This window comes from Pungitius pungitius, chromosome 7 (genome assembly GCF_949316345.1).
Source record: "Pungitius pungitius chromosome 7, fPunPun2.1, whole genome shotgun sequence".
Taxonomy (NCBI): domain Eukaryota; kingdom Metazoa; phylum Chordata; class Actinopteri; order Perciformes; family Gasterosteidae; genus Pungitius; species Pungitius pungitius.
Window position 1 is genome coordinate 20,616,186 of NC_084906.1, and position 16,391 is coordinate 20,632,576.

Genomic DNA, 16,391 nt, shown 5'->3' on the forward strand with positions numbered 1-16,391 from the left:
TGAGGACCGTGCACATCCGTACTCCACGCGTTTCTCTCTTTGGATTATCGTTATGCTGAAGGAGCACCGTGTATTATATTAATACTCATGTGTGACTACTTGTGTGGTAATATTTATAACAGAGGATCAGCTGTTTAAATGAAATCAAAGTACTGCGTTTGTGTTTTCATTACAGACACAACTTAGTAGCGTAATCGGTGTTTATCTGCTTTTTTTTTTCTCAACAGAGCATTTACATGAGAGAATAACCCACAAATGAATGCTTAACAGTTTAGAATATTCATGTTTACAAATGTAACAGTAAATCTCAATAAAACATTGATTTGAAACTTTACCTGCAGCTTATTGACTTAATCGTGATGAAACAATTATCATACAGACTTTAAGACCGATAGAAAAGTGCAGAAAGACGACCGGCTTTCCTTTCAGATTTAATTCTTTTGAGGCTCATGAAATAAAAACGCACGTGGTGTTGAGATGGACGTCATGACCAGTGGTGGAAGTGAAAATACTCCAGTACGAGTAAAATAACTGCAAAACCTGAAGTCAAAATATCAGTTGATCAATAAAATGTTTTTGGATGTGAACGCTGCATTTTAACTCTTTGATTTTATGTCTCTTTGTGTCGTTTTGGCATCTCTCTCTGTGGGTTATTTAGGTGTGTTTTTTTTACCTGTCTTCATTGTCATTGCAAACCTGAAAGAAACTAAAGCTGTCAGAAGAATGGAGTTGTAGTAAAAAGTACAATATTTACCACTGAGATGAAGTGGAGGGGAAGCACAGTATACGCGTATAAGTGCAGTACTTGAGGTACTTTCCACCACTGGTCCTAGAACAAAGTAACACGAGGGACGGGGCTGCGCCGTGAGGAGGCCATGTGGCCTTCAGGGACACTTGCTCATGCACATGAGCAGCTCCAGCCTGGTGGCGATGCGGGTGTGCCAGCCCAGCGGCAGCAGGCGGACGTACCGGGCCACGATGGGGGGGCGCAGCAGGTTCTGCACTGTGGAGGACCGGTCCGAGTTCCCGTAGAAGACCTGGCGAGGTGAGAGTTTGAAAAGGATTCAGTGAATGACTTCAAACGGGGAGAACATCGTTACTGCAGCTTCGTTAGTACATTTCTATCAGCATTTCTGACTGCTGGCTTAATGAGTCATTTTCACACTTTTAACTGGAGCTTGTTGGCATTCTGGATACGTTCTGAATACACACATTGATCCCTCTGAGGTCTTTATTATTAGTCCGATGTTTTTTCCTGTCATTCTAGTTCCTGCTTTGGCCACTTTTTAGTTTGTCATTTTAAATGAAATGGCCTGTTTATTGAAGGTCTGTATGACTTGTTCTTTGAGCTTTTTCATGTGGTTTAAACCATTTCATCTATTCATTTATTTTGCACCCTAATCAACAGGTGCAGTCAGAGAGGCTCATTTCCATCTGCTGTCCTCGGCCAGACGTTGAAATAAAGATCTCACCCTGTTGTTCCCGGTCTGGTCTTTGTAGTAGATCCAGTTGAGCGCCTCCACCGTGCGGTACTGGATGCTGTATTTAGTGATCCACTCGTCGGCGTCGCAGCGGCCCTGCGTGAGGATGCCGGACACCACGGCCACCTCCCTCAGGTCGATCTGGATCCACTGATGCACGTCGTTGAACTTGGAGAGCCACGCGCACCTAACAACAACAACAACAACGACAACAACACAAGCGACACGTGAGGCTTCCTTTACCGGCTGGCGGGCCACGAGAGGGAGGAAGCCTGGCGGCGCGTGTTCACCCGAAGCCTTGGTTGTTGAGGCGAGCCTTGGAGGGGGTCCAGGAGGAGTACCAGCCCACGTACTGGTCCTGACTGGAGCAGCTGATCTGGTCCGACGCCACCGATCCGGATTCAAAGCCCAACGCTCTGTGGTAGGGACATTCTGAGGGGGGGCATAGGACGGTATATACGCATGAAGAAGTCACCACCTGGATGTCAGTTACTGGTTTTACTTTGAGCTCGTGGAGGAAGCTGTTCCCCAAATGACCGAAGTCAACGGGACAAAACCACATGGAAACATCTGTTTACAAAGTGTCACACAGTCGTCGTGATTTTATTCTTAGCAGCCTGATCTGATTCAGCCTGAGATCTGATAGCAGGAGGGTTGCGTGATGAGGAGGAAGAAGCCGTCGTAGTGAAGGGCACTAACTATTTTGGGCTGACTAATCTGATCGTCACATTCCCGTACAGGTGATGAGATTATCTCCAACCACTCGCTGGTCCAGGCCTCCTTCTCACAGCTGTTTCTATCCTGACTCCGGTCCTGATCCTCTCTACGGCCTTCATCAGCAAGCGAGACCATCGGAGAGAAGATATTTATAGTTCTTCTTAACGCCCCTTCATCGGTGCCACCAGGTCTACCAGATGACATCATGCTGGTTCACCAGAACCTCCTCCAGCGGACAGACCCAGATCCTCCAGCAGAGACCAGTCCACTGTGGACAGTCCGGCTTCGCCACAGCCTTGGATCTGCAGTCGTAGGTCCAGAAGGAGAAGGAGCGCTCAGCTCCTCTGGTCTCCACTGCGGAGATTTAGAAGCTGAGCGCAGATGGAGAGCACGCGAGGACAATGTCGGACCTCCTCGTGTGTGCAACAGACGAAGGGTGAACCCAGGTCACGTGACCTATCAGGGAGGCGGGGGGGGGGGGGGGGTGTCCTCACCTGGCATGCAGTGGAGCGGGTGGCCCTGAAGCGGCGGTGGCGGCGGCGTCAGTGAGGTGGGTTGGGCGGGGGGGGCGGCGGTCGGTGGCCCGGCAGACTCACAGTCGCAGGTGCAAGCCTTGACGGTCGATGGCCACGTCTCGATCTTCTGCTGGTCCTCCTCCTGCAGCTCCTCCTCCTGGACGGCCTCCTCCTCCTGGACGGCCTCCTCCACCTGGACGGCCTCCTCCTCCTCCTGAAGGACGCAGACACGAGTTAATCCAGAGTTTTTCTCAGGTGGTGTCACCGTGGTGCTCTTACCTCTTGAGAGTGAACGGCCATCAGGGCTGCCAGTGGAAGCAGGAAGTGGAGAACAGGTGAAGGTGAAAGCAGATTTTATCACACACGAGCAACTCAACGCTCATTAACACTAATTAATTCACGCGGTGTTTGCAGGTATTTTTAAAGCGACAACTATGTCTAAATACTCTACAGATCTTCTGTGAATGTGACATAAAAAAAACCTGAATTAAGCTTTGAAACAAAACATGAAATAGAAAGAAATAGATTTTGATAAACTCAGACGATACTCAACTCTCTGGCCACCGTGATTGCAAAAAAGACACCATAAACTACAGAGGGTCTTTGTTTTTTTTAAGGCAGTGTGATTGAATGATATCTGTGGTGCGGGGGCAGCGTGACTTACCCTGAGATAGAAGCAGGAGGGAGAGCACAGCAGCACACCGAGCAGTGACCTCCATCTTCCTCCTCAGCGGTGCTGGGTACTGAGACGAGTGTGTTGGTGCCCGTGGGGGCAGTGGATGGGATTACTGTAATCCACAGGCCCGCGATGGCCCCATCTGACGCTGTTTCTCAGCCCTTAGACACCTCCCCAAGGCTCCTCTGTTGTGCTGCACCTGTGCTGAGCCGGGGGGGGGGGGGGGGGGGGGGCGTGATCATTCTGCATTCTTTTTCTCACCTGTCAACGCGGCCACAAGCATTTTAGGGGGATCCATTGACAGAATTGGAATGTGATGTTTTCATTTTAAGCTTTTTTAGTGTGTTTTGTTCGTGAGAAGTTAATTGAGACATTTTGGTTATTCCGCCTTTAATTGTACTTTGCTCCCTCCTCAAAAGTCACAAGTGGCGAGACAAAGTAAGACCAGTGTTAGGATTTTAGATTTTTATAGTTGTGTCGAAGTCCAAATTGTCAACAGAAGAGTTTCTCCATAAGCTGCGATGAAATCTATTGGTCATGTGAGTGGCCCTAATGTCACCTGCAGGACCAGTGTGCTTCAGCGCGTAAATGTTGTATGCAGGCTACTATAACCATGTTATAACCTTGTTATAACCTTAATTTGAAGGCTGCAATCAGCGTTTTCTTTTTTATTTCAATACGAGTTTTTCATTCCATTGACTTTTAATCTATTAAGATTTGTATGTTTTCCTGTGTATTCCATATTAATACACAATATACTAATTCATTTTTATATTTTTTATTTGTCTAAATAATAATCATAGGAATACACCTAGTTGTAATATATATCATTTATATGTTTTCCATTGAATTCTAAAGTTCTGCATATATTCTTCTCTGATGCACTTTGGTGACGTAGTCATCTGGTTTGATTGACGTAAATCGAAGCCAATCACATCCACGATATCCAGTGAGCGCTGTGGAAGGGGCGGGTCTGGTTGGTGACAGCGCAAGCCAATGACCGCCGTTGTTGCCTCCTCATTGACCAATCACAGGCCAGGTGCCGACTGTCCGTGTCTGCTTCAGGGTGGCGGCGTGGGTCCATTCCTTCGGAGGGGGGCAGGCGGTCGGTGTTGGAATTCAAGGTAAGTACTTTTCAGTGTGTATTATTACCCCGTTATTGTTAGAAACATGTAGGTTTCCGCTTGGGTATGTCGTATCTGCTTTAGCTTGAAATGCTAATGCTAACCGCTGAATAACGGCGCTTCCGTTAGCTTGTGTTGATACGCGCTGCTGCAGAGAAATGTTTTAATTGTATATAAACAATGTCTTCTTCTTGTTCTTCATTTCTACACCCATTCAAATAAATCCAATGTTATCTGAATTCAAACGTTAAATGTTGTTTATATTATACACGTGGCAGCGTCTTAACAACTTAACAACATTATTTAACATTTAATTATTAGCTTTCCTTACTTTAATTGACCTGATTAAAGGTCATTTTTAAACTTAACCCTTACTAATTTCTTGAGATCCTTACTTTAAATCTACTTTATTTTCTTTGCATTGATCTATATCACAAATCAGGAATTTGCCCGAGAAGGACGAGTTTAGATTTGGAAAGAAAAGGGAAGATCCGTTATTGCAATGACTTAGAAACTCGTTATTTTAAAGTATGGGCTTCGATTAAGAAAACAATATAAAAAATATTATTAAGCACAATCCCATCATCTCTCCTCAATTCATGTTAAGGTGATATTTTAATATAATATATATATATAGCCATCACATGGCAGCATCTCTCTGCATTTAGGCCTGTAGACGTGGTGAAAACAACTGGCTGAGGTTCAACCCCAGCATCAGAAAAACAGGCCTTTAAGTGGCTGTAATCCAAGATGGATTATGGATGTTCAGTTTGAATCAGGACCTATGGAGCACTGAAAAAACAAAGAATCCAAAGAAACCGATGTAATGAGAAGAACTTCTGTCAAAAGGATGCCTCTCATCGCACGTGTTGCCTTGTTGCAGATGCAGTTCATGCTTCTGTTCAGTCGGCAGGGGAAGCTGCGGCTTCAGAAGTGGTACGTGCCGCTGTCCGACAAGGAGAAGAAGAAGATCACCAGGGAGCTGGTGCAGACGGTCCTGGCTCGAAAGCCCAAAATGTGCAGCTTTCTGGAGTGGAGAGACCTCAAGGTCGTGTACAAGCGGTGGGTAGATGAGCTTTTGTATTTGTTCTCAGCCCTCTGTTGTTTACAGCAACATTGGTGACAATAACAACATGATTCTGTTCTTTTGTGAACATATAATGTTAAAAAATATATCAAGTCAACTGTAAAGAAGGATAAATGTACCTATTTCCTGTTTTGATCAGCTTGAATACATCATTAACACGGCAGCACTCCGTCATTAAATAACTTGGACTTAAACTAATTTAAAAGATGACTCGAAGCTTCACTTGAAAATGGAAGCTATGAAGATCAGACATTTGGTAAAGCCCTGTTTTCTTCATGTGTCACTCTAATTGTGTCCTATTAAGAATAAAAACATAAATGTTTCTACCCCCATGACCAACGCGAGGTCAGAATGTTAATAAAATAATAATAGAAGTCAAAGAATGAGCGGAAGTCTGCGAGAACACGGTTCAATATTAGCCGAGAGGTTGTGAAACCAAAAAAAGAGGTGTATATGTATGTATGCGTGTTTATTATATTTATATATATATATATATATATATATATATATATATATATATATATATACACACCCAAACAATAGGAAATGGTTATGATCACTTTCAGGGCTGAAACTACATTATATATTGTTCTTTTCATTGAGTATTTGATCAGTTTATTGATAAATCGTGTTTTGTCTGTGAAAAGATGGAAAAGAGTTAAACATTTATTTAATTTCTTCCTACAGTTTAAGGCAATGTACTGAAAACTCTTGTTTTATTTAGCTAACAGCCCAAAAGGTTTTTCATCAAATATGAAAAAAGAAAAGCAGGCAAATCTTAATGTTCTAAACCGTTTTTTGGTGGCCTGAAAAATAATAATCAATAAATGTTCCCGCTAAGCTGCTCCCAACGGCTCCTGAAGATTAATGTTCCGTTCATATCCCCCCTTTTTCCAATGCAGCCTTCCACCGCCTCGGACCAGGTGCACCGCGTGACCTCGGACTCCCGCTTCTGTTTCCTTCAAATACCTCCCCGAGATATTAGTTAACATCTGAAGCCCTGTCGATGTCTCGGTCCTTCGCGGCGTTTCTCCTCCTCCTCTCGTGGACGTGCGTCGGGTTGCGTTCGGTGGCAGCGAGACGTGAATGTTCACCGCGTTGTATTTGGAGTGCGAGCGTTGTGCAGGTAGTGAGGGATCAACTCCTCTGTGAGCCAATCAGCACGTGCTTAACGAGTTCCTCTGGGATTATCCGGGATAAAGAGACCGCGGCGGAGCGAGGCCCGACTCGACTCGTGTGGCTTCGTGAATGAACAACGGCAGAGGAGCTGACTCGGCTTATCTCGGCTGACGTGGCTCTTCTTCCGGAGATCACGTGACTCGGATCACATGCTCCTCTGACCTTTAGTGCTTTTTGCGACTTTTCCTCTGTGGAGAATTGGAATTGCACAGAGCCAAAAGGCGTGTCCCGTGGTATTTCACAAGGTAATAAACAACAACAATAATAATGTCTCTGTGTTCAGGTACGCCAGCCTGTACTTCTGCTGCGCCATCGAGGACCAGGACAACGAGCTCATCACGCTGGAGATCATCCACCGCTACGTGGAGCTGCTGGACAAATACTTCGGCAGCGTGCGTGTTCCCCCCCCCCCCTTCCCTCCTCCTTTGGACCTAGACTTTTAAAAGTAATCATAGTTGCTGTTGTTTTCAGGTCTGTGAGCTGGACATTATTTTCAACTTTGAGAAGGCTTACTTCATCCTGGATGAGTTCCTGCTGGGCGGAGAAGCTCAGGAGACGTCCAAGAAGACGGTGCTGAAGGCCATCGAGCAGGCGGACCTGCTGCAGGAGGTGAGACGCATTGATATTGATCTTTCTCCTACTAAATCAATAATCTGCCCCGTTACTGACTGTTTATAGACCGAAGAGATCAATGGATAGAAAAACCTCTTTCTCTTTTTTTTGGCTATTTGCAGTCAGTTTATTTTTTTGCGTTAGCATAGCATATTGCGTTAGCATAGCAAAGCCGCACTTATTCAGAAGCGCGGACTTTCCGGTTAGTTTGCTGACGTGCGGACCGACCTGACAAAGGTTACATGAATAAACAAATATTTCACGCTAATATCTGCCTGTAAAAAAAACACATTTTGCTTCGCAGTTTTGAACATTTCCTGTGACAACTTCACAATAAAGCCGACCGGTGTTTCTGCAGACAAAAGCTTTTATTGTGAAAAGGTATCAGCAGGAAATGTTGGGTTTGAATTGAGAGAAATTAAAGTACATGAATTCAGTTTGCCTCCAAAAGTGCTTCTGCTTCTGCATTTCTTGTGATTTTTATCATGGGCCTCTCTGGGCCTTTTTGTTTCCTGATTTGATCGCAGCTGACGTTTCTTTTCTGTCTCTCTGCCTCTGTATTCTTTTGCTGTTGTGATTTGCAGAATGTAGACTTTCAGATGCGCCTGTTTGCAGGTACAGTGTGCGAAAGGGCTACTAACCCTCGCTGTAGCGGTAGATTGTTACTCGTAGATGTGCTTTTGATTGACCGACCCAACAGGAACTACACATCAGCAACAGCAATATCGCGTCAGCCGATGTGGAAGCTGCTGGTTTGGGTTTAATTTATCCTGCCTAAAACCCTGATGTCTTTAACTCTGACGTAAAGCCCTAATCAATAACTCTTCAACTCGCTCTCGCTCCCAACTCGTCAAACGCATGCTAACCTGCTCAGTGACCCCGACCTCCGCGTGTCCCGGGTGCCCCTAGTGGCCGTGGTAGTTAAGAACCGAGCTAACAGATGTTCCTATTGGAACCCTTGAAACGGTTGAATCCTGTTTTCGAAGGTTCTTTGGGGCTCGACTCGTTTTTGGAGCCCCCGAGTGGCCAATCGAGTAGGTTTTTTTCAGTTTGTTCCCGACCTCTAATCTCCACATGTGACGAGTTGTGAGCGAGAACGTGTCGTCCTCTGCGGCAACATACAACATAGATGTTAATAGTGTGTAAAAGTGTAAAGTTAACATCCAGTAGTCGCCACCATAGACTCCAACTTCCAGTACGCCAGACGCGTCGTCCTCCCTTTTTCACTGTGTCTAGACGTACTTCAATGATTATATTCTGGCGGGTTGCACACATTCCTCTCGGACTGATGGCTGAAGGGAGGAGAGCTCGGGTAGCGGCCCGCGAAAACAAAGCCCCGTTGTCTGCATTCCTGAGACCACACAGCCGCACTTTATTACAGTAACGAAACGCTCACGGCCGCCAGGGTCCATGTATTCGCGCTGTTGTCCAGATGTCTCTGTGTCCAACGAGACATCTGGTGTATGTTCAGAGCAGCTACTTAAGCCATTGTTTGATGATAAAAGCAACCCGGTGGTTTAAAGCCCTCAGGTTGTTTGTAGGCCCGGAGGCCTGATCCGTGGCAGCAGGCCGTGTGCTGGAATTCTTTTTACCAGTTTAGTCGACGAGCCAAAAAAGTTGCTGTTAATGGGTTCTGAGACGCAGAATCAGGTCACTGCTGACAAACTAATATTATAACTAGATTACAGAGATTGGAGCAGTGAAGTAAGACTCTTTACGCCTTAAACTAAAAACTAAAAACACAGCAGATTAAATAACTTTAAAGTTGCATGTGTTGAAGCTGCATCCTCTGTGGTGACCAGCAGGGGGCGACTCCTCTGCTCCCATAGACATCTATGAGGAAATGACTCTACTTCTGTGTAGTGACCAGCAGGGGGCGACTCCTCTGCTCCCATAGACGTCTATGAGGAAATGACTCTACTTCTGTGTAGTGACCAGCAGGGGGCGACTCCTCTGCTCCCATAGACGTCTATGAGGAAATGACTCTACTTCTCTCTTGATTTAGACCCTCAGTAAACATTGTAAACATGAGTTTATGGTCTCAGTCTCTAGTTTCAAGTCTCCTTCAATACAGCATGATGTTCATTTAGTGAATGATGGTCCATTTAGAGTCATAATGAGAAACATTTGAATATTTATACTATTCATATCAGATATGTGAATTAACATGCATCCGACAGGCTGCTGTTATGAACTATAGTGCACGTTTAGAACACGTCTTCCCCTGTTTGTAAAGGTCTTCTGGGTTCTAACAGGCATGAATGTTCAGAAGGAACACATCTGGTCACATCCTGTTCCTCTAACAGGGGGTATTATCCTGTAACTTTGGTGGTGACTGCATTCAAATGTTTTTTTTTAGTTGTGGACACAATCATAGATGCAAATTTTAAATTGACTATTATCCTGGATAAGTGATAAGTATCCTGCCTGTTTGAAGACGAACCCGAAGAGTTTTACGAACTTTGTTACATATACTAATAATACTCATTCTGCAGGTTTTTCTACGTCAGTCTTCTTTATCCCAAAATAACCATCTTAATCAATTATCATCTTCTAGATTTTGAGATTCTAAGGATTAGGAGTTTTCTTCTATTCTCAACAAAGCCCGTGAAAATACCAAAACCCCTAAATACCAGTTTAAGAAATCCTCATCATATTTGTAAATCTATTACTCTTTACCACCAGACTCCATTCACAGAAACACTGACTTAGAGTTTCTGCTCTTCTGCCGCCTCCATCGGTCAGTTAGTTAGTGTTAATGTGTGACTTCGGTCAATCTGAACTAACTTTAAAACATCAATTGGTTGTCAGCTTTTCTGTTTTCCCGGGACTTGTTGAGAAAAAGTAACTAAACAACTAAAAGCGAAGTAAACAAAGGTCCTGCGTTTGAAGGAGGAGCCTCAGGCTGCAGTAAGCGCATGCTGCTTTAATAAACACCACGGGGGATTTGTTCCAAGTCGTTTCAATAAGCCTTTAATGAAACACGTCTCAGGAGCTGCACAGCACTTTGCTCCTAGCCGGCACAGCTTTTTTTTTGTGGGTGTGTGTGTGGGGGGGGGGGTGCCTAAATTTGCAGCTCGGCGTCTTTTATTGTGGCGGTGCGACACTGAGGTGTGTGACGGTTCCTGAGAGCTGCTTTGTTCTGTCTGTTTGTGTCCTTACACACATCTTTGCCTCGCAGGTGTGATGGTCCCAAATATGGTCTCTGAGTCCTCTGGTCTTTTCCAGAATTAGGATGCCGAGGTGAATACTGTGTGTGTGGATTCAAGCCGTCCCTCTAGGTCCAGCTGGTTAAGACCTGGTCCCAGGTCTAGTTAGTCCCCCCCCCCCCCCCCTCAGCCCGTTTGTATGGAAAACAAAACAGTGTTTTAGTCTTGTTTGTCTATGTTCTCCATGTTTATGTCCCGTCTCATCAACACAGTCTCACATGTTTTTATAGTACTGCACATCTGAGGAAACAAGTGTTTCCATATCTGTTTAACACGTTATCACCCTCCCACTCATAATGAAATGTATTTGCTCTTATGGGGAATTTTTCATTTCTCCTTATTTAAAGGGCCAGTATCTGGGATTTAAGGGGGTGCAGAAATAGAATTAACAACTAAACAATTAAAGTGATTAAAACCACATTCAGTTGGTGGCATTCTGTAACCTCGCCACTAGGTCGAGTTAATTCCTACATTCTTTCTGTTGAAGTAAGACAGACTTTGAGCATGCATGCATCTATGCTAAGCTAACCAACCATAATTGCTGTACCTATCTATCTTCTCATCTATGCTAAGCTAACTAACCGTATTTGGTCGTAGAGACATGAGTGGTACCTATCTTATCATCTATGCTAAGCTAACTAACCGTATTTGGTCGTACAGACATGAGAGTGGTATCAATCTTCTCATCTTTTAGCGTTCCGGGTTTAAAACATGACCCTTTTTAAGTGACCCCTCCGGCCTGCTGCCTGCCCTGTGGATGTGGCGTCTGTGTGCGGCCGCTGTGAATCCCATGTATTGCTCACCTGTGTGCGTTTCTCTCCCCATGCAGCCCCGTCATGAGTACTTTAACGTGCCTGTGTACTGATTGGCTGCCATCACTGCTGCCGCCGCTACCGTCTCTGCATGCTGAGGTCCTCAGGCACCTTTTCCCTCCAAGCACTCGCCGCTGTGATTGGTTCACAAGTAAATGTGTGGCTATAATTGTCACAGCGGTAAATTGACAAACAACAGTAATTGCTAAACATTAAGACTGGCTCAGGTATGTCTTCTGGAGATCAACGTCTGTTATTGAGGATTTAATATATATAAATCCGGAAATTGTTGTTTAGTATGTTGATGATATATAAAAATATATTTTGTGGAGACATTGACACATGCAGTTCGTTGGTACGGTGATTTGTTGTAAAATTATTCCCAAACCATTAATAAATAGAAATAAATTTAGGAATATCAGGGTGTGCCAATCAGACACCAACTGAGATGGTTCACATTTTCAATTTTAGTAAAACAAAACATCACAAAGGTCTGACGCTATTCTGCAGGTTAAGCGTAACTTTTAGGATAATTGGCAGCTGAAAAGTGGGCCTTTAAAATAATGCCTCGCCACCAGTTGAACATGTCTCTTTACTATTTAGAAAGAAAAGGCTAGTTTGCCTCATGTGCCACCATTTTGAAATCATGGTTTGCTCACTAGATCTCCTATGAAGCTTTCCACCCCTTCGTGGAAGAAAGATATAACGTTAGCTGAAAACTGTTATGGGTTTTAAGAAGATTGTTTTTCAAAGGTGAAGAATACAGTTTTTTCCTCTAAAAAACAATGAAAATCTGTTAAATAGCTGATATACTAAATTAAGTAACAAATTGAAAACGTCTAGATCTTAAGTTACCTGAGGAAGGAGCTAAGCTAACATTAGCATCAGACGTCTGGATCTTAAGTTACCTGAGGATGGAGCTAAGCTAACATTAGCATCAGACGTCTGGATCTTAAGTTACCCGAGGAAGGAGCTAAGCTAACATTAGCATCAGACATCTGGATCTTAAGTTACCTGAGGAAGGAGCTAAGCTAACATTAGCATCAGACGTCTAGATCTTAAGATAGCTAAGGAAGGAGCTAAGCTAACATTAGCATCAGACGTCTGGATCTCAAGTTACCTGAGGAAGGAGCTAAGCTAACATTAGCATCAGACCTGCAGATCTTAAGATAGCTAAGGAAGGAGCTAAGTCAACGTTAGCATCAGACGTCTGGATCTCAAGTTACCTGAGGAAAGAACTGGAACGTTAGCATCAGTCATCTGGAAGTTACCTGAAAACAAGCTGAGCTAACGTTAGCATCATCTCTGTTTTACATTTCATATTTCTGGTGGTTCCCTGATTGCTCTTGTTTCAGGATGCAATTGTGTAATAGTTTGGGACCGTAGGTTTGGTCCTTGAAGTGAGTTGTTTTTTATTCTGATCAAGCTCTTGTTTGGATTCGTAGACCACACAGCTTCGGTATTATGGAATTGTTATTTTAAATCGTTTAGATGTATAGTCCCAGATTACTTCCCATTTATATAAATAGCAAAAAGACCTATTTTTAAGACATTATATTCGTGACATTAGTTCTAATGGTAATGCTAACTATGCAGTGATTAACTCATTTAAATGCTAATGAACATTTACTGTACTTGAAATCAGTAGCCTGAAAAGTTTGTTATTTTGCATTAATGAATAGTGTCAAAGCTCTTTAAATGTTCTGTGATACCTGTTGATAGATGTGCCCTCAAAAAAACAGACAATCAGGGTCAATTTAAGGTGTGTGTGTGTGTGTGTGTGTGTGTGTGTGTGTGTGTGTGTGTGTGTGTGTGTGTGTGTGTGTGTGTGTGTGTGTGTGTGTGTGTGTGTGTGTGTGTGTGTGTGTGTGTGTGTGTGTGTGTGTGTGTGTGTGTGTGTGTGAGAGAGAGAAATTCTTAATAAATTGTTTGATTCTTTACCAATTAGCTCCACTGGTGTCTGTCTTTAATACAGCTGTTCACTGCTTCATCTCCACAACAAACCTGGTGTTTAGCTCAGAGTGAGACAAAAATAATCTGAATAAATATTCATGTGCATTTTTAATATCTGGGCTAAACATTATTTGCTCTTTTCTCCTCTTACCTAATTTTTTTAATTATCTGACTCCACTCTCTTTACTTTGTGCTGAAACTCGTTTTAGGACGCCAAAGTAAGTTCTTTGCTTTCTTGCTGCCACCATAGATTTTGTCTTGATAACATTAACGTGTCTGCGTTCCATTTAGCTGACCTGGTTCCATGGTTGTTATTCTGCATGCTCTCTCTCTCTCTCTCTCTCTCTCTCTCTCTCTCTCTCTCTCTCTCTCTCTCTCTCTCTCTCCCTGAATTACGGAGGCATGTAAGCATCATTGTTGTTCAACTTTACACCTGTTTTTGATAAAGATGCTTTTGTGACTTTAAACACATCTTCCATCCTGTTTTTATTTGTTGTTTGTAGCTACATAAATACACAAGACTTTGATTAACGCAGCTTAAACAAGTAATTGAGCCATCAAAAGTAATTAATCCTGAATTTTGAAAGTGAAGTATTGGGTCCTTAAAAAGAGTTGCGCCTTCAATCATATGTTCATTATATTCATTTCTTTATTAAAGCTGCATTATGTGTAGTGTATGTGTATGTGTAGGGCGACTCCTCTGTTCCCATAGAAGTGAAAAGAGGAAATGACTCTACTTCTCTCTTGATTTATTTCCTCAGTAAACATTGCAAACATGAGTTTATGGTCTCAGTCTCTAGTTTCAAATCTTTTGGTTGCAAAAAGACAGAATGGCAAAAGCCAAATAACCAAAGTTAGTGCTTCAATGCATCCATCCTCAAACCAAAGAGTGACGTCACAATGTCCTCTTATTTACAGTCTACAGTTTTCTATGTAGACTCAATGATTAATTCATACAACTATATATAATTATTTTTTATTATTAAAATCTTTTAGAAAAATGTTTCCTTATTTGAATTATTCCTAACAAAATCCCAAATAATAATTCAGGATATTTAGGGTGAACGATAAAAGATCCAGCAGTATTCAATGTGCATGTGGTTGGATGTCTCAAATGATGCTTTTCTTTAACACTGAAGAGATCACGTCATATTATTGTGATGCTTCCTGTTGGTTTTTGTTGTTGTTGGTGAGCTGTTCTTCTGTCCCTCCCCAGGACGCCGAGTGTCCTCGCAGCGTCCTGGAGGAAATCGGCCTCACATGAACACCGGCCTCGCCTTCGCCTGCCGGCCTCTCGCCTCCTTCAGCCGCTGACTGACACACACACACACACACACACACACACACAATTTCCTTCCGGGACAATAGCTGTTGGTTTATTTCCTCCTGAGGTGTTAATTGGTCCCGTGTGGACGGACTGAACAGCTGGATGTGACCAAAGATGCCGGATTCTGTTTTTATTTATTGACCGATAGTGAAGTGAAGTTTTACATTAATGGAACCAAAGAAGTTATGTTCCATCTGCTTTCACTTTCACTCCTCTTGGTTTTAATGTTGAAATTCTTCATTCGAAGCCCCTTGAGAGATATTTTTTTAATGGAGCAAACAATAAATCACTGTTTCCCTTTATCCAAACAGCCAGTGTTGATGCTTGGTAACAAACCCGAAAGCCAAAAAGGCATCTGAGTGACGATTTAAAGCTGAACAACACACTCCACTCTGTGTCTGGTAGATATTTACTACAAAACATCGAAACGCTTTGGTCCTAAGAGCCATTTCTGACGTGTTGTACAGGTGAAGCACCTGCTCAAACTGTGACTTTGAACGAGCATCTAATAGAAAAAGTGTCCAAAACCACAGCGGCGTGTTACGATTGGTTCTTTTTTATGAAGAAGCAGTTTCCTGCCACCTGCTTGTAAAAAAACAAAAGGTGCATGTTAAACGCCTTTTACACAATTTTGTACAAATATTATTAAATGTTCATATTTATGAAGCCGTTATTGTTTTTTTTACTCTTGTTTACGCTGTAATTAAAAAAAGCACATCCAGATATGTTATTCTCCACTGGTCACTAACAGTGAAAAGTGAAATAAATGTGTTAAAGCTGCATTCTGTGTAGTGACCAGCAGGGGGCGACTGCTCCCATAGACGTCTACAAGAAAAACACTACGTAAGTAAAACGCAACACGCGGCGAACACAAGAGGCTCTTTTCATCTGATCCCTGGACAAATGTTACAAAGTCACCGTAAAAAAAGATTTTTAATTTTCAGCAACCGAAATTGATTACGTCGTCATAATTTACTGAAAACTAATCAGTTAAAATATGTTAAGTAGTAAAAATAAATAAACATGGAAACGTGAAAGCAAAACCCCCCACTAATAAACCTAATTCAGTATTGAATATGAGAATACTTCATAATAAACAGATAAACGTGCTTTACACTACTTACCAGACATTTTTGCTTTTTTCTCCTGAACAAACTTCTCTTGTTGTTCTGGAATTCCCCCAAAATGGTCTGAGGGAGCAAACGTGTCAAATGAAGAGGATTGTGAACACAGAGAGGGAGCATTAGGACGAGAGGCGCACCCATGTGACCTGAGTTGAATTAAGTTCAAACAAATCTGAAACTGCGTTTTAGTTTGATGACCTTTAGTCCAAACTGTGGTCCAGTGGTTTTTGATGTGGTCCAATGTGGATTAGAACGTGAAGGAAAACAAACTTGAAGCAGAATCGTTTATGAAACGTACCGCTGAAGCCTTTCGCCGACTGATGAGCATCTTCCTCCCGTTGTTTGTTTACCTCATTCTCGTCTTCCTCAACCTCAACAGTTGACTCTCTTTCTTGGCCATTTTTGTTTTCTACTCAGAGCCAATTGCCCCAGTTCTTCAACATACTTTAATTACTTTTTACTTAACATCTAAGTGTGTTTCATTAGCCTTTCTGCGATGGCTCCTGGCAGTTTGGAAATAACAGGAACGATTCTGGTGACGTCAGGGCCGTTCAACGACTTCCGCGTTACGTGCT

General features: G+C 43.0%; 2 protein-coding genes and 1 long non-coding RNA gene across 9 annotated transcripts; 1 reads left to right on the forward strand and 2 right to left on the reverse strand.

Moving 5' to 3' along the window:
• Positions 1-195: 195 nt before the first annotated feature.
• Positions 196-3,444, reverse strand: LOC119217220 (retinoschisin-like). The gene is made up of 6 exons (XM_037470702.2): positions 3,378-3,444; positions 2,993-3,018; positions 2,693-2,927; positions 1,772-1,913; positions 1,473-1,668; positions 196-1,037 (listed from the first exon to the last, which is right to left on the reverse strand). The coding sequence occupies exons 1-6, from the start codon at positions 3,430-3,432 to the stop codon at positions 885-887; spliced, it is 807 nt and encodes a 268-aa protein (XP_037326599.1). The 5' UTR covers positions 3,433-3,444; the 3' UTR covers positions 196-884.
• A 985-nt stretch (positions 3,445-4,429) lies between these two features.
• On the forward strand, positions 4,430-14,994 carry LOC119216225 (AP-1 complex subunit sigma-2-like). Of its 7 annotated transcripts, XR_005120106.2 has the most exons (8): positions 4,430-4,513; positions 5,397-5,575; positions 7,063-7,171; positions 7,251-7,388; positions 7,976-8,006; positions 10,573-10,634; positions 11,430-13,583; positions 14,582-14,994. XR_005120106.2 is itself a non-coding variant. In XM_062563456.1 (7 exons), the coding sequence occupies exons 2-6, from the start codon at positions 5,397-5,399 to the stop codon at positions 10,623-10,625; spliced, it is 510 nt and encodes a 169-aa protein (XP_062419440.1). In that variant the 5' UTR covers positions 4,430-4,513; the 3' UTR covers positions 10,626-10,634; positions 11,430-14,162. The 7 variants fall into 7 exon arrangements, 5 of the variants coding, with proteins under 5 accessions (XP_062419440.1, XP_037324723.1, XP_037324722.1 ...); XM_062563456.1 differs by lacking the exon at positions 14,582-14,994 and having other exon boundaries at positions 11,430-14,162; XR_005120107.2 differs by lacking the exons at positions 7,976-8,006; positions 14,582-14,994 and having other exon boundaries at positions 11,430-14,162.
• LOC134132174 (uncharacterized) lies at positions 14,585-16,360 on the reverse strand. Its single transcript, XR_009956710.1, has 3 exons — positions 16,115-16,360; positions 15,817-15,882; positions 14,585-14,679 (listed from the first exon to the last, which is right to left on the reverse strand). It is a non-coding gene; the product is annotated as an uncharacterized LOC134132174 (long non-coding RNA).
• Positions 16,361-16,391: the final 31 nt, after the last annotated feature.